The following is an 18,999-nucleotide window of genomic DNA, read 5'->3' as shown; positions in this document are numbered from 1 at the left end:
CAGTCATTTTGCCCAGACAATTGATCCATTCATATAATTGATTGATAGTCTGCCTCTATGTTTCGATGTGGGCACTCAGAGTACCGGCAACATGTGAGAAGTGCCGGTATGCAAGAAAAAGTGAAGGTCACTACTGATTAAAATAGAGAAGTTACGGTACTGTGCACCGGTGCATACCGGCCTATTTCAAGCACTGGCTTTGGAATAACCTGAGGGTGAATAAATGATGACAGAATTTTCATTTTTGGGTGAACTATCCCTTTAACTTGATGGTTATTAGATGTTTGGGATAGTCGACCATACTGGCTCATGCCTATTCACTTGAAAAAAGTAGCTTGCTACTTTAAAATAGGGACGTCCCAATCAAATTTTTTTTTCGATGTAATTTTTTTTGGAAATGTAATTTATTCTTGTGATGGCAAAGCTGAATTTTCAGCATCATTACTCCAGTCTTCAGTGTCACATGATCCTTCAAAAATCATATCCTGATTTTGTTGAAAACAGTTGTACTGTTTAATATTGTTGTAGAAACGGTGATATAAATGTTGTTTTAAGGATTATTTGATGAATAGAAAGTTCAAAAGAACAGCATTGATTTTAAATCTTTTGTAACATAAATGTCTTTGCTGCCACTTTTGATAGTTGAATGTGTCCTTGCTTAATAAAAGTGTTCATTTCTTTAAAGGGTAACTAAACCCTAAACCAATTTTTTTTAGTTAATGATCTGCAAGACTGGGGCTTTATTAATGCTGTTCAATTCTATAAAATATGGTGTAAAACCGTCTAAGTGCTGCCCTCTTAAGGTTGAACGGTGGCTACTGCAGTTGAATTTTCCTATTGGACGTTGTAGGTCATTGTAACCTAGGATGGCACTTCCAACGGCTCACTACCATAGACTGTAAAAGCTCACTACCCACGCCCCTGGCACGAGCTCACCACGCCCTCAGATTTTTTTCCCCCAATCACATGATGAGAACGGCTTCACTCCAGTATGAACTCTCATGTGACATGAAGTAGAAACATTTTGAATTAAACTTACTTGACACTTGCTTTAACATTGTAATGAAGAAAATACGGTTAAATAATGCAGTAGTCAGTACACGTCAGACATTTCTTGCGACATTATTGCCGCCCGTCATGTGTACAGAAGATCATTTTCATACATGAGACGCACTTTCAAACCCTGACGCGCAAGTGGTTACCGTGGTAACAATCAATCAATCAGGTAACGAACAAAAATACCGTAAAGTGCTGGCGTATATAGTCTTAACTTTTATTTGAGGAAATCTGTTTAGAATAGGCTATTAGGTTTGAACTTATTGGTCCTGCGCTGCTTATTGATTCAGTTAATTTGAATGAAAATACATCGAATGTATCTGATCCATTTTTAGTGGCATTCAGTATAAGGATTTGACTGTTCATAGATTAGGTCAGTTCTCTTGTGCTGCTGCTTCGCTAGCATCGTCGGCATCGGGAGTTAACACCGTTTGAGCCAGCGGCTCGCATTGATAAGGCTCCGGGTCTGTGTCTACAGACAATTCCCCCTCCTCAACTTCATGTGAAGGTGGGGGAGAATGACCGCTCTGTTGCAAAGCTACTGGCGTCACTCCAGTCATTCTCCATCTTTGCGACTCGCGAGTCAGACAGCTGTAAATCAATCCGTCCCTGCGGGTCTAAGGTGCACTCCCTCTGCTCAGTCCCGCCCTCGGTTCATCCCCTCTGTCTCCGCTGGGCTCTGCCCACTTTTCCAGCATTTTTCAAATATTGCCAGTGGGTGGAGTTAAGCGATGAGCTAAGGGTTTATTTACCCTTTAAAAAAAACTAACAAACAAAGAACTTGCTGACCCCATACTTTTGAATGGTAGTGTAGTTAAGTTAGACTATTTATATGACTATATGACTATTTTTAGTTGGTGCCGGTCATTGGTGTTAAGCAGATAAATCAGAACAATTAAGCTTCAGATAGATTTTTATGTTGTATGAACAAAACCCTTACAGGAAAATATTGTTTCTGTCAGTAACATAAAACAATTGCTCATAATTTTGGCTAGTTCCTATAAAGTCATAAACCCTTTGTTTCTGAATAATGTAGTCTGCACCTGCACCGCTTGAGGCCAAACTAATTGCTCTTGTTTTCCAGCGCAGTGGAGGAAAACGCCACATCCTGTGTTATTGTTCTTTAATGCTTGCTAAGGTGCCACTGCTAATTTGTCATCAAATCATGTGCTGTGCAAAAATTGTGAGTGAAGTTCACCTTCACTGTGGCTGTGGGCTGACCTGACCTTTTCATTTACATGATCCTGTTTTCCAGTTGTTCTTGGACGAAGATGCGTCCTGAAGGCAGCGTGTCTGATCAAGGGTTTGCCAACAGACGTAGGAAATCTTAGGGAACATGCTGCATGTTTTGGTTCACTTTGAGGATCCTGTTTCTTTTATTTTCGATGCTGTGCCAGATAAAGATAAAGAGAGATATACAAGCCCACATTTTAATAGTAGGATGAAACAGATTTGTTGAAGGAAAATCCCCTCCTACGGTGCAGTCGTTCTGCAATCGACGGCTCCAGTCAAAGTTCAGAGAAAGGGCAGCATTTTGCGTTGTGCTCGCTGCATGGAAGAATGAATATTGTAATCCTTGATGTCCGATTTGCGATTGAATGTGTGAGTCCTTTTTAATGAATCAGTCTCGAATCATGTCCTAAACTCAAGTTATTTGTATGAATTGGTCTAATAACTGACACTCTCGACACTCTCACTGACCCGTGAGTCATTTTAAAAATTAACTTAAGCATGAATAACAGTTTTTATTTATTTATTTTAGAAATAATTCATGCCTGAATCACTGAATTTTTTTTTTTTTTTTGCAGAATTTCTAAGCTAACTCTGTAATCCCGAAAGAATGTAAATGCTCATCAACATACTTTTTACGAGGCAGACACGCATAACTTTTTTTGTGTAAACACAAAGACTTGCAGGAAAAGGGAAGTATTCCATTGTCACAGTGAGAATTTGTGGTCATGCTCACTGCTCTCAAGGGAAGCATGCCATTTACTGCTCTTCTAATGTTCTTCAAACATTAACATTTGAGGAACTACAGTAGTTTCCAATTTATGAAATCTTTGGCAAGCAAGCTTTGTTCAGTAATTTTGTTCTTTCTTCTACAGCTTCATTTGCATAAAGATGGTGCTTGTTTGATACAGTCTTATTGATTTAGCTTGCTTTCAACCTTCATAGGTATAGCAGGAGAATTTGGTCTGACTGATGAATGAAACCATGCTGGAGTGTTTCCCAAAAGCATCGTTCGCCAACTATAGTCACAAGTTCCATCGTTACCAGCATAGTTCAAAGATTTGGTGTTGTTAACTGAAACCATAGTTCAGACGAACATTGGCAAATAAGCATTGCAAAGTTGTGTGGTTGGAAAAAGTTACTATGCTTTCGGGAAACATTCTTGACTAGCTAGTTCGTTTTTTCCAACGATGCATCGTACTATGGTGACTAAGCAGCGAGTTATGTCGTTGTATGGGTTTCACTTATGACAAAGCTGCCTTATTGAATCAGGTTTTATTTTGCTCCGATACATTGTGGCCTAGACTTGAAATAAGCCATTATTTGTTTCATTGTTTAGTTGTCTCTTTGAAATATGCATGTACAAAGTCCAGCTGTACAACTGATGCCAACAGGTTTTTTTTTTTTTAAATGATCAAAATTCTGGCCAATATGGGAAAGCTGTCAGTTATTTATTTATTTTTTGTCTAAAAAAATTACTAACTAATTGCACATTTTTCATGAACATTTAAAGTTTTTAATCATATTTTTATATTGTAATAATTTCACATTTAATCTCCAAATTAATGTGGAAACAACATAAAGACAGTATATTTTAAATATTTGCCTAATGGCATCTTTTTATGAATGAAGGCCATATCACAGATACCAATACTGCTACTGATGTCTCTATGAAAGTTAGAAAGAAATCTATTATAGCCATTAATTATATATAATAGAAAGCTACCAATTTTAACTTTTTATTAGGCTTTAAAACAATTGAATGAATTTAAAACAATCTTCACATAAATTCACAGCTAAATGTGGCATTTATAATAATGGGTTTAAGATATCAGGGCTCAACCCTAAGGATTTTTTCTATTGGCCCAGTCAGACCGGTTTAGATTTGTATTTGCCCTGCCAGAGTGAGTAGGAGTGAGTTTTGTGATCCTGCGCACCTGGGAACGCACTGCTCACGTGGTCAATTGTATGCTGTAAATAAAATGTCATATGCTTGGTATAATAAGGAATAAATGCATATTTAATTTAATAATAGGAAAATAATATCCTAATTATTATTTAAATCTGTTTAAAAATAGGAAGATATGTAGATGCACATAGTTAAAATGGTTTTCTGTCTTGTATTTCAAAATAAAGGATGCCATTTTATTCCACATGGAAATTAGTGGAAATAAGTTAATACAGCCTCTTATTTACATGAGGTAAACATGCTGCTTGGTGATTTTAACATATATAATGGCTGCCGTAATAACGGCCCATTTCAAATGTTTACGTGCTTTTATTTTTTATTTTGAGTGGTGATGAAAAAATTGCTCTTGTAAATACTTGCCAGCATTTTAGTAATAAAAGTCTAGATCTTTAAAATGCATCCAAATCACAGCGAAGCACAACCGTACGGTCATCCGCAGTGGTCAAAAAGGATATAAACAGTGAATTTGAAGTGATTATATTCTTGAAAACTCAGAGATTTGCATTCGGACGGCAATTAAATGACCACATGACCTTGGTGTTTGTCAAAAAACAGTAGGTAATTCGGTCAGGGATTTTTACGCTGGTGGTGGGAGAAAAACACTGACATTCTGGATTCGGACGGCAATAAAATCACAGACTAGCCCCTGTCAATTATGAAAATACCTTATGACCCCACGAGAATAGGGCTTAAGACTGTGTTTATGCGGATACTCAACAAAACTGGCATGTTGGCATAATTTTGTGTGTTTTTGTCCGTTCAAGCACAAAAGAGAAATCAATGCGGTACTGGGGCACTGTCTAAAGCGGCTTTCTGTGCGCACGAGTTGTGTGTGTGTGTGTGTGTGTGTGTGTGTGTGTATGTATGTGTGTGTTTGTCACACAGACAGGAGATTCACAGATGTGCACCAGTACCAGTTCTCTTTTGCGTCTTTTCATGCTTGATGGTTTAAAAGCAATATACATGAATAAGAGCGTGATCATATAATGTAAATGCTTTAAATTTTCTTAACGCGTTAAACTGAAAAAAAAAGAAAACCCAATCAGACAGCCCTACTAAATAGATTTAAAAAATAATAATAATTTAAATTTAATTTATTAATGTGCAGTAAAATGGATATTAATTTTGAGATTTGCTTAAGATTACACTCAACAGTGTTAAGAAATTAACAGCGGAAATGAGCATTAACTTTTAAATATCCTGTTTTGGCTATACTTATGAATAAAATCCCCCTCAAATATGGTACCAATCTGTCATGTAGGTTTTTTTTTTAAACCATTTGATAATTTTTTTTTAACCATTTGATAAACATGCTGTATCTTACAACAAATAACCCTCGTTGGAGTCGAGCCTTGGTGCTCATGTTGAAGAAATGGGTTTGTATCAAGATCTTGCATGCGGGTGACCCGAGGTCTGCTCAGGTCATTTTCTAATGCATAGGTTATATTTGTTATATTTTAATATATTTGATATAAAAAATTCTAGTAGCAGCACAGATTGATTCTAAATGTGTCTGAGAGGGAGTATCCTTGCATAACGTGCTAATGTGTAACCTGAGATTGTCTCCTGTGTGCGTGTGTTTTTTTTAAAAAGCGATTTCTGAAATACCAAGGGAGGGAAAGGTTGTTTACATTGGCATTGAACTGTTTTGATATTTTTGTCAAGGGCCGCAGGATATTTCATTAATGAGTAGAGCATGTTTTCTCCTGACACTGACATGAAAAGATAAAAAAATCTATCTGAACATCGGGAGATATGTCAGCTCTCTGTCACCTACTCAATCCCTCAGAAATAAACGCTTGAAGAAAAAAAAAGACCATCTCATCTTTTTTTTTTCTTTTTCACGCAGACATCTTTTTCGAGCACTGGCAGTTTTTGTCCTTTGTGCTCCTGTTGTCAATATCTGTGTTTATGGGTAGTGATCTCATTGATGGAGACTACATGATTATGTACAATGGCCATTTATGTTCACAAGGACATTTATGAACCATGACACTATTCTTCTTCAATCTAAATAAGGTGTCTGAACAGGTCGCCGATTAAAGCCGACCACTTCATCAGTATTACACTCTTACTGAGATTGTTACAGTAGTGATGTATTATGTTCATTTTGTCATTTGGCATCGTAATATTTCATAGAAGTAAAGGCCATGCCATTTCAAATCCTGAGAGTTTTAATTAGGTGCCCAGCGACCCTTTAATTTCTAGCAAAGTCAAAGTTAAGGCACTTTTCTGTTCTGATGCACTATCCAGTCCTTTGCTCTGTCCTGCTTAATTAGCCAAAGAGCTGCGCTTCTCCGCTTTAATAGGACATAATGGCTGCTCTTTTGCCTTTTTGTCTTTTACATGCACTTTTAAATAAGATTAGCCTCAAATACTCCATATTAGAGCTTTGCTGAGTCCTGCTTGTTTGCTAGAATAAATGGCCTTGTTTTATTAATTTCTTTCTTGTTTTTTTTTTACCTTTAGCTTTCAATCGAAATATGTTTTTTTTCATATTGGACACAAGATGGCAGTGTGACACTTTGAAAAGCAGCACTCAAAGTCCTACTTTGGATTGAGCGATTTCCAGGTTTTCTGCTTCTTGAGTACATGGTGGATTTTTTTGTTGTTCTGCCGTTTAGTCAGATGTGAGGAAGGGTTTCTGTGGAGGCGTCTTTGAATCAGATTAAAGCCTCTTTTGTCATCCTGCTTTAACAAACAGACCTTGACACGCAGCTGGAGGTTTGGGCTGAATTTAAGAAAGTCATTAGTCACTACTTACAGTAAACTGGATTCATTAAATATGTCATAACTAGTAAAATCACAATCTTGTATGGGCACTAGGTTTCAACATTAAGAATTTTATTTTTTCCTATTTGCCAGTCATTCGATTTGTATTGACCTAGGCTCTTATCAATATTTTCATTGGCCTCACCACAAAAAATGTATACAGTAAACAGTACATGTATGTTAAAAAAAAATGTCACCGCTAAATTATATTTAAAAGATATATAATTTGATAAAATATTTATTATAATATATATATATTTTTTTTACATTTATTTTGATCTAAGTATATAAAAATATATTTTTAATTTGCAATAAGAGCTGGAAATAATGCATTCTAAATGTACATATACTATGTTCTGTATAATGAATTACTTATATGATTACTTAAATATGTTGGAAAAATGATGGTACACAATGTAAAATGGACACTGGACCCTCCTCATTGAGACCTCTTAGAGGGATATTCACCCAAAAATGAAAATTACTCCATAATTTACTCACCCTCAAGCCATCCTAGGTGTATATGACATTCTTCTTTCAGACGTGCATCCATTCATAATAATGGGGATTAATAAAGGCCTTCTGATGTGAATCATTTGTGTAAGAAAAATATATATATTATAGTAAAGTAAAATGGAGGCATTACACCTTCTTAAGAAGAAAGCTCAAGAGTTTTGAATTACGAGAGGCATTACACTATGTCTGACGTCATCGTTGCGCCAGTTACGTTTTTTCTGTAAGTTGAATATGGAAGGCGGTCGAATTTTGGGGTGCCATTTACTGCCATAATAATGCTTGGAAGAGCCAGGATATTTTTTTATATATAATTCCGATTGTATTCGTTTGAAAGAAGGATGTCATAAACACCTAGGATGACTTGAGGGTGTAAATCATGGGGTAATTTTCATTTTTGGGTGAACTATCCCTTTAAACAAAATGTTTTATTTTGACCCTTGTATCATCCGCCCCCCCCCCCCCCCTCCTTTTCCAGGATGTTTTGAATAACCTTGGCTCGTCTGAGTTGGATGAGGATGACCTGATGCTGGATCTTGACCTCTCTGATGACCAGCGACTTCACCATGGTATGTTTTTATCTGACTCCAGTTGCTTTCTCCTTTTACTTCAGACTCTGCAACATGTATTATGGCATTTATTTCTCATTCATATTCATGCTGTTAAATCTCTGAATATCTTGTTATAGTAATTACACATTCTTATAATAGCTGCATCGCTTGAAGAAATGATTTTTGCCATAGATAAAAAAAGACGAGACCTTATTTTCCAACCCCTCCCCGCGCCCCCAATTTTAACCGAAAAAGACTTGGGCAAGTCTACAGATTTTAATACCTTGTAAAATATTACACCATAAAGTTGTGCTTGCATGCAATTGTGGATTAGTCATGTAGTCATCTTAATTTTCCAAATGTTCTGATATTTTTCGGGAGGAGTTGCATCAGCACATACGACGCTACAAGTTAACATGCACCACAGGCAAAGCCTCTAGACTGATAAACACTGCGGATGTCATAGCTGATATTTGCCAAAGCAGTTTTTTTTTTGCAAGAGAAGTAAATATTGCAGCGTCTGCACATGAAGTCATTTTGACATGAACTTCCCCTAGATCAGTGGTTCTCAGCTGGCTTTGCTTCAGGACCCAGATTACACATTGGACAAGTGGCGACCCGACAAAGTACTACATTTTGTTTGTTGTACAATAATGTCTTAAAAATCAAATTAAATCCTCTATTCCAAGGAAATAAAGAAAGTTGAAGGTTGTTTTTATCCAGACATTTTTTTTCACCTTGATTTGCTATTACAGCATCACGGGAAGATTCCAGTCAATCCCTTGCATCATGCCTCAACCTGCTGCCCTCACCCCTGGAGGCCTCCACTGACCGGACCCCTGGACGAGAGCCCAGGGAGCCCCCCCTCAGGTATCTTTTCCTCACTGGAACTTCTCTGCGAACCTTTCAATTTCACAGACACACTGTGAACCTGAATTTTCTCGACAGGGGGGATAATGTAACATGCCCGCTTTAATGACTCAGTAATGGTGTTTACATTGTTGCAAACCACACAATGATCATCCAACTGCTTCATGAACTGAATAGAATTGCAACAATAAGGACTTAACAATAAGATATTTTTTCTGCTGGCCCAGTCAGATTTGTAGTTCAGTAGTTGTAGTATGAATGTGTGTATTAAGAAGGTAATTCGGACGTTCTACATTCGTCATGTTGTCATTATCATGTGACCTACCAGCATCAGTTGCGTCACTTCACTGCCATTCACATATTCTCTCCTTTGGCTTCATGGGATAGTAAATCATCAAACCATCGAATGCACACTTCAGAATCTCACCGGAAGTAATACGCTCTCTACAAGCTGTCACTAGGACGGTACCCTTTAAAAAGGTTCTAATATGTAGGGTACAATGGGGCTAAAGGCGCACCTTAAAATAAAATGTTCATTAATCCCATTATGTATGATTGCAGATTGTATTGAACATTTATGGAGCAACAGATTTTATGTGAAAATAAATCATAAAAGTGGTTTATTTTGTTTAAAAATCTTATAAATGTATGGGGTGGTGAGGGGGGCCTTTTATTAAAGGCACACATTATTGATGCAAATTCTTTAGCTAAAATAACACGTTTTTAATAATGTCTAAGTTAATACTTCAAAATAATCACTTAAGAAAAGTTTGAACTATATTCTGTTTATTTTGATAGATAAAATTCATTTTTGTTAAAAAAATATGCTTTCATTAAAATGTTAATATAGAAATGTATATTAAAAATATAGAAACAAAATCATTTTAAAAAGTAAAGATTCTGAAAGCATTGAAGGAGACCCCATAATAATTTAATATAGATTTATAACTAACAATAAATTACATTTAATTGTGGTATGATTAATATCACATTTTTAAATATGGTTTCTTTATAAATATCGTTATTTATCTTTATATGGATCTATTGACAGAAATGCAATATAATATACATAACTATGTTTTCAGTGGTGTATAAAGACCTTACATAATGAACTATGTTTTTATTACCTTAGAATGAGCCATTTCTATCTACATGCACCATGGGTCCCCTTACAGTGAAATCGCCATTTTGCACCGTCATGTTTCTACAGTAGCCCTAAATGGAAAAACTGCTCTACAGAGCGCTAGCTACTCTCTGCTGTCTCAGACGACGACATCTTTGTCCTGTGTCGGCCACCGTAGCTTCTCTACGTGCTTCGAATGGGAGGGGTGAGCGGTTGCAATTCGCAACCTCACCTCTAGATGCCGCTAAAATGTACACAGTGCTCATTTAATATATAAATAATAATAATAATACATTTTATTTGTAACGCACTTTACATTAAACAAAATCTCAAAGTGCTACAGATAAAAATAAAATAAAAAAAAAGACATTTGCATTCTGAATCTAACCATGTCGTGTCAATAAATTGAACATGTTAAATATGGTGCCTTTAGCCCTGACAGCAGGGACGCTTTTTACCCCAAATACCATACTTTTACATATTCTTTCGTTATTGAAAAACTGTTGTTTTAATTACCTTGAACAAAATGGAGATCTTCTGAAAATCATTAAGAAGACCTTTGTCTCCAAATATATTCAATCATTTTAGCGATTCTCATTTGCTACATAAATCTATAACGTTTTTAAAAACATCAAATATTAGATCAAAAGAGTGCAGAATAGTCAACTTTGAGCTGCTGCCCGCGATCGTGTCAAAGATCAGACAAATGTCCATGTGCATCTTGAAAAGCGGATGTTTTGGAAAGTGCTGAGGCAAGTTTGCCTGTGGTTTAGAGGAAAATAAAATCAATGGCGCATTTAGCCCCGTTGTACTTGTACCATACCATTTAGGTAACAATGTGTACCTTTGAGCTGCTAATATGCACTCTTTAGGTACAAAGGTGTACCCTTTGAAAGGGTACCACCCAAGTGACAGCTTTTGTACAGTTTTTTTATCTGGGTACTTGTTGCCTATTCTTTTAAGTACTGTGAGGAGCATGTCTTCAGGGTGACCAAAGGCCAAAATAACAAACAAAATGAATATACAATATATAACCTAATCAAATAGCGAAATAAAATACAGTTGGCAAAAACGAATCAATCAAAAATCAAAAACAAAGCACAAACAAGTTCAACAAATGAAAGAGGCAGGACAACCCTATGTTCCAAGAACTTTTAACATATTTTTAACATAATTGAACATGATCCACGTGATTAACCATCAGAACAACTTTCGTTTGAACGAAAAGTTTGAACCATCGACCGGAGGTGGGATCGAGGAGCTCTCAACCCGATCACGATCACAACCACAAATGAGCTCTCCGTCAAGTGCCAGCGGCATCCTTATAAAAACCATGCCTCAACTGAACAGCCAATGACTGTTGTACACCCCATCATCAGACAACCTATCAGAAAGACAAAACAAGACAGAAAGGGCAGTGAAAGAACACAGCTCAACAACACAAATACAGGTCGTAACACTGGTTTCAAGCATAGAATAGCATTTATTTATTTTGATCAGTTTAATATCTTCCTGAATACCCTCCCCCCCATTTTTTTATATTATGTGCCAGTAAACAAACACATCTACTTATTTTCCCTCTTATTTAGTGTTATTTTACATTTTAATATTTAACAAATATTACAATTTAATTACATTGTTATTTTTTTTCATTTGCAGTAAGCTGAAAAAAATATGCACTGGCACAAAAGGGCAAGTGACAAATCCAAATATCTCTCAGCTTTGGCCTGAACTGTTGGGATGTTCTTATTGTTAATCCCTCAAATTAATACAAGCCTTGATGTGGTCATAAAATTACAGAAAACAATTAGTCAGCACTGCAGTGTAGAGACATTATTAAATTCCTATTTTCTAAGTCAGCTCTTTCAAAGAAAACATTTAGTACTTTTTATGTTTAGTGCAGTTCAACCAAATATGAACATTGTCATTCTTTACTCATCTTCATGTCGTTCCAAACTGTTTTTTTCTGTGAAAAACAAAAGATGTTTGACAGAAGAAAGTCAGTCGTACAAGTCATCTGTGCTTCGATTTATGAGAAACGTTACAGATATATGCGAGGAAATGCAATTAAATGTTTCTAAATAACTGATATTTCACCCAACGAAGAGAAAGCCGGAAATCTTGCCTGAAAGTGTGAACAGAAACTTAAACATTTAATAACAGAATCTTTGACATCTATATGACCATATAATATTGTATGTGTATATGTATTGATGGAAAGTCTATTGCGCAATTCCTAGTATTTTCATTTTATAGAGCATCACTACTGGTTTGAGGAATTGTCCTGCCATGTCAAACAAAAGCATAGCTTTAGCCAGATTTGATGCATTGTGATTAAATTAATTCATAGTGTACCAAGTAAAATACAGCGATCGCTAACTAGCATGCCAAGCAATAAAATCATTATCATGTTGACGTGAGATTAAACTAATTTATACAGTTATGTTCTCAGCGGATGTGAGTCCTACTTCCTCCTCTGCATCTTGTTCCCTAAACTATCAAACTTTCTCTGATCCATTGACAAGGGCATTGACTGCACCGACAGTTTGTTTGATTTGATAACGTTCTCTCAAACTCTCATTCTACTCTGACTGGCAGTTTCATCCTTGTGCGTAATGACAGCAGAGTCATTTCAAAACTGGATGAATCCCATGTGGACACAGAGCAAATTATATTAGCATGGAAATTAGCCTAGAAAATTGAATACATTTCCTGACCTTATAATTATTTGTACAGTTTTTAGAGCATGTCCCAAAATAGAGTGGGGTTTATTTTGAAATCATTACAGAATGTACCCAAACTCCTACATGCCAACTACTTGTAATAAGTGCTGTATATGTTTTCTAAATAAGTAGATTTAATTTTGAAATGCAGTGCCAAGTATTGTCTTATATGGCTGAAATGTTATAAGAAGTACTTTTCCAAAGCTACACTATTATATGACATTTTATAGTGTATTTGAGCTACTGTATGCCTCATAAAAGGCATGCTGCTTCTAGAAAACGTATTTTCGCCTTGTCACCAGGTGGTGATTGAATGACCTTGTCTTGATATCTTTGACACAGTTTTGAATGAGATTTCTTACTGAGTAGCCCTGCAAGCCAGTTTTATTTTGGTTTATGTTGCATCTGAGCAAGTTCTGTATTTATTTTCCGAATTTATGGCACCCCAGGACTGTTCTGTTCTCATCATGTTAAAGATCTCACAATTTGTGCCATGATTGTCCGACCTAGGGTTTATGCTTTTTCATCGTCAGCCAGGCTAATGCTTTTTATGCTGTGCTAACTAATATCAGTAGTAATTATTTGTGACTTGACATGGTGTATTAAATGCATTTAAAATGATACCAAAAATTTAAATATTCTGTGTATATTTACTTACCCTCATGCCGTTTTAAATGTATAACCCATATGTTATTACTTTTGTGTGGAATATTTAATAGAAACTCTTTTTGAACAGGCTTTCTTCCCCATAAAAACAGTTTGAGGTGTTTTAAAAAAAAAATACCATAAACCCCCATAAAACAATGATAAAAATAGTCCATATGACTTACACAATATTTTGAGTTTTCTGAAGCTGTATGATAACTTTGTGAGAAATGGACTAAAATTTTGGTATAAATTTAGCTCCACTTTCTCTCACTTTGCATTCCACACACAATACAGTTTAAAAGTTAGACTTTTTGAAAGGAACTAATACTTTTATTAAGCAAGGATACATTTTATTGATCAAAAGAGACAATTCTCTCAATTTATTATACATTTATTCATCAAAGAATCCTGAAAAAAAAAGTTTCCGCAAAAATATTAGGCAGCACAAAAATATTAGGCAGTACAACTGTTTTCAACATTCATCATAATGTTTCTTGAGCACCAAATCAGAATATTTGAATGATTTCTGAAGGATCATGTGACACTGAAGAATGGAGTAATGATGCTGAAAAATCAGCTTTGCCATCAGAGTTATAAAATGCACCAGGGACTATTTTAAATTGTTGTAATATTTCACAAAATTACTATTTTTACTGAAGCTTTGATCAGATAAATGCAGAGACTTCTTTCAAAAACATAAAAAAAAAAAATCCCAAACTTTAAACGGTAGTGCATTTGGATTTCATATTTGGGCATGACACACAACTGAACGTGTGAATAATGACTTAAATTTCAATCTGTTCCTCACACAAAGCTATGATATGGCTTTTGAAGAATATAGCGCACCAGTCATGGATTTTTCTTTTATCTAGTGGAGCTCTGCCAGCCATAATCACCATGAACTATTGTTGTATGGAAAAAAATAATGTATTCTATAAAAAGGCAGCATACTGCTTTGGAACAACATGAGGGTGAGTAAATAATCACAAAACTTTCATTTTTGGGTGAACAATCCCTTTTTTTTTCTCTTGCACTTAGAATCTAATAATTCATCCTATGTTGAAAATAATGAAACTCAACAGAAGTAAAGTAGTTGGCTTTTTCTCATATTTGTCAATTCATCATTCAGAGGGCTTGAAAGATTCATTGGATTGCGGTATAGTGTCATTATGGTGGGGAGGTGTCAGCTAGTATAGATGTCTTTAATGGACAGTGGCTGGGAGGCCTGTTTTCTGCTGTGAGTCAGCTCAGCTAGAGTCGAGGATGCACTGTTTGATGGGCTATAATCCTACACCCTGACTAAGTGACAAGATATATTATCCCAAGGCGAAATCTGGGCTGTTGGTGTGGAAAACGCATCAACCGTCAGCTAGACTGATGCACGGCAGCTCGTGTTATGTTTTTCTCGCTCAGCGACGCAGCGCTAGCCCATTTTACAGCTCTGAAGAGAGGCAGAAGGAAGTGTTTTGCTCTGTGAAGAGAGGCAGAAAAATGAAGCTATAGGAAGAGCTGAAGAAAGAGCTCAGTTCATTTTAATAGTGCTGCCAAAGACCGTGTAAAGGTTTATGATTAGTTTTCTCTTATATAGCTTTCACACAGTGAGAGTCACAGTTTAAATTAAAGGAAACCCAAATCAAACTCAATTTTTCCCCCCTCCATTTTGTGAGGAACAAAATGACCTAGTCTTTATTGCAGTTTGATCTGATTTAGTTAAACTATCAGCAAGGTCGTCTGAGGAAGAAAGAAATCTAATTGTTCATAAGACCTATTCAGTTTCCTTGTACACTTTCTCTAAAATTCTAATTCATATTTCGGTTGTCGTTACTTTTAGAGGTGCTCTCAGTCTATTGTTTTTTTCTCATTAAAAGTTTCATATGTAAAGAAATTAATAACTTTCTTTTTGATACATTTGACCTAGAAAGTTAGCCTGACAAGCCAGACCCACATCAAGGTGTTGGGTCTGGGAACTCACCATTGGCAGGGCTCAATCCGAGGGGCGGGATTAACGGTTGTCTTTCAAATTCCCTCTGCACGCAATAGGATAGCGCTACAACCAACCAGAGCAACCAAGAAGGTGAAGCGGAGCTAGTTGATAGATTAAACTTTCGCCATATCCGGTCGGCAAAACTCTGAACACATCTTCCTTTCTTACGAATAACTTCAGTGCCGTTCTTTTCTCAAAGAAAAGCTCAACTCCAAGTCTTCCATAGTTGTGAAGTTGTGAACATCATGAAGCTTCGAAGCGTTATGAATCAGTGAGCCGAATCATGATTCGGATCGCGTGTCAAACCGCCAAACTGCTGAAATTTGGCGATTCAAACCGCTGATTCGACTCGCTGATTCATAACGCTTCGAAGCTTCATGATGCCTTGTTTTGAAATCTTCATCACTATGTAAGTCGTTATTTAGGGTTTTTTTGCGCACAAAAACTATTCTCGCCGATTCATAAAGTTATTTTAGAACCACTGTAGTGAGATGGACTTTGTAACGACGTCTTTAGTACCTTTTAAGGGTCTTGAGAGTGTAAAGGCCATTGTGCCAATGGAGGCCTTTCAGAGCCATCAGATTTCAACTAAAATATCTTAATTTGTGTTCCGAAGATGAACGGAGGTCTTACGGGTGTCGAACGACATGAGGGTAAGTAATTAATGACAGAATTTTCATTTTTGGGTGAACTAACCCTTTAATATACAGTATGTGCATATTTGTACATATTAATATACTAATATTAATAGTAATAATTGTTTACATTTTATAAAGAGTTATTCAATAGTCAAAAGCAGGAATATAAAAGAACACGGAGATGAAGAGCCTGCAAAATGTAACAAAACAAGACAAAAAAAAACAACAACTACTGAGTGCACCTTTAGCCCAGAGAGATAACGCACAAACACTGAGACTCAAAACTCACGTCCAGCTGGGCTCTCGCTCCCTCTCTCTTCCTTCTGTCCTTCAGGAGCAGGTTTGCTTCAGCAGGGGGCAGAATCCTCAGCTCTCCGCAAGCTGTGGTCCTCCACAACAGAAGGCAGCGTGTCTGGCCTTGTGCTACTTTCCCCTGTCTCCTTACCCAAGTCTGTCAAGGTGATTCAAAGAAAGAGAGCGAGAGGGGACATTCAAGAATACTCAGGTGTGACAAAAGGTGGCATTAGACTTTGAGTTTGAGCATAAGTAATTACTGCGATCCAGTCCGATGTGGGGATTTTTTTTCCTGAAGCGTGAAGTTGGGGGTGTGATTATTCCTAACCTTTGATCACACTCTCGTTTGTGGCGTCATGTTGATTTCTCCGCAGTCAGCATGTGTGTGTGAGATCTGGCTCGGGGAAAGTCTCCTGGGTATCTGGCTGAGTCACAGCGGCAGAATCCATTGTTGTCACACGTAGCAAGGAAGCCTGTGACATCACTGATTGGACACAGTCTTTGTGAGGCCGACCACCTCCTCGACTAATGTGCATCCACAAGCCATGCAATGTGGTTCTTAGACATGAATGGCGAATGGATTCTTTTGAGTTCTTTGTGACATGTTGTCTGTAATTGGTCTCTACTCCAAGTCATTACCCGAAGGAGAAAGCTGTTAGTTAGAAAGGGTTAATTCACCCAAAAATTTTCACGAGAGACTGGCATTCCAGCATATGATGTAGGACGCAGTAAGTTCCGGTGACGAACGCGGAAGCGGAGAGGATAGAGCAAATCAAAACACCAGTTGCAAATTAGAAGTCTAAAACGAGGGTGAAAACCGGCCATATTTGTTTGAAGTATACCAGAGTATACCGACCAGGAGCTCCGGGAGATGGAGAAGGCTGCGACACAAACTACTGAATAGCTTCAATCGCTCCGCATCATTTACAGGGAACTGGTGAAATGTTAATGGCACTGGTTAATGGCATCTCCCTTTGATGTCGAAGTACGAAATATAGAGACTTTTGCTTTGTTGAAGCGACCCGGACATAAACACAAAGGTGCCATTATCAGACTAATAAAATGTAGAGTACAGCTCAAACAATTTAGTTCTTCACATGGATGTCCTTCGATGTCAACAGACTTGGTTCTCGCGATAACTAGTATACACTAATACAAACGTGCCACTTCGCTTCAGAAGGCCTTTATTCACCCCCCGGAGCTGTGTGGAGCAGTTATATGATTGATAGATGCACTTTTAAGGAAAAACGAAACAAGAAGTCACTGCCATTATAATGCTTTGGAAGAGCCAGGACTTTTTTAATAAAACTCTCGTCTGAAAGAAGAATGTCATATACACCTAGGATGACTTGAAGGGTGAGTAAATCATGGGCTTATTTTCAGTTTTGGGTGAACTATCCCTTTAACTTGAGCTATTAATTTTTTTTTTCAGAAGAGAAAGAAAGATTTAACATTACATTTCCGTGGTATTTGTCAATTTTGAATGAACCCTGTATGTGTATGTGTTGTGACAAATGACCCCTCCAAACACACACATATTTGATCAACCAGAAACATTGCTTTAATGTCAACAAACCGCCTACAACCACTACTGCATCCTCTCTGACATCATCGCTTAATTCCCTGCTAGAAATAAATAAACCACAATTAAGCCACAAGGGACGTCACGTAATGAGCAGAATCAACACATTTAAGCTTTTCAGATGTTTGGGGTTGAAAAGTTCAGTATAAACAAACAAACAAACAGAGATGATGTCATCGCCGAGGTTGCTGATCCTGTCCTGAAGCTAGTCGTTGCAATAAAAATGAGTCAAAGTGCAAAAATGCATTTGAGGGAGATGGTTGATGGCAGTGTAAAAACTGTTGACTTTTACCATTGCTGCCAGAAATCCTTGCATTCATAGGACTTGAGCAATTTGTTGCAGTCTGTTGTGTTTGTCAAATCGTATTGCTTGGATAAACAAAATGGTTTGCTTTATTTGTTTGTTTATGAATAATCTTTAAAAAGTGGTTCGCATATTGGGGTCAGTGAGTGAGTACTTTTTAAAGAAATTAATAGTTTTATTCAGCTTTTTAAGGATGCTTTCAAAATCAAAATTCAAATAATATCAAAATTGACAGTACAAAAATATAAATTTTCAAATAAATGCTGTTCTTTTGAACTTTATTCATCAAAGAATCCTATAAAAGTATGGTTTTCACAAAATATTTCTTTAAAAAAATATTTAGCAACAACTGTTTTCGATGATGATGATGATGATGATGATAATAATAATAATAAAAATAGATGTTTCCATAAATTACATTTTAAAATATAAAAAAATTCGAATGTTATTTTAAATGGTAATATTTCACAATATTACGTTTTTTTTTCTGTATTTTTGTTTAAATAAATGCAGCCTTGGTGAACAGAAGAGAAAAATCTTACCAGCCCCAAACTTTTGAATGATAGTTTCTAAGCATTTTAAGGGGACAATAAAACAATTTGCTGGACTCCCGTAAAATATATAAACATAAAACGAATAAATTGTTATTCATCTATTGCACAAAAGCAGCAAGAACAACTAAAACAAAATGAAAACGATTTATAGGCGCATGCATAGGCAGACAGAAGGTACCATATATTTT

The 18,999-nt window shown here is 36.5% G+C and overlaps 1 protein-coding gene across 4 annotated transcripts in view; it reads left to right on the top strand.

Annotated features, from left to right (window-relative positions):
* ccser1 (coiled-coil serine-rich protein 1) overlaps positions 1-18,999 on the top strand; it is a 99,527-nt gene that overhangs the window by 13,588 nt on the left and 66,940 nt on the right. For 2 of the 4 annotated variants that reach the window (XM_079827221.1, XM_079827219.1), the window contains exons 4-6: positions 8,019-8,109; positions 8,649-8,717; positions 8,847-8,961. In XM_079827221.1, coding sequence (XP_079683347.1) covers positions 8,019-8,109; positions 8,649-8,717; positions 8,847-8,961 — 275 coding nt within the window. The remainder of the gene's footprint in view (positions 1-8,018; positions 8,110-8,648; positions 8,718-8,846; positions 8,962-18,999) is intronic. The other 2 variants (XM_079827222.1, XM_079827220.1) reach the window with 1 other exon arrangement.

Source organism: Gobio gobio (genome assembly GCF_949357685.1).
Source record: "Gobio gobio genome assembly, chromosome: 10".
NCBI classification, from domain to species: Eukaryota; Metazoa; Chordata; class Actinopteri; order Cypriniformes; family Gobionidae; genus Gobio; species Gobio gobio.
The sequence above is the reverse complement of the archived record's forward strand: the minus strand, read 5'-3'. Positions and strand labels throughout refer to the sequence as shown.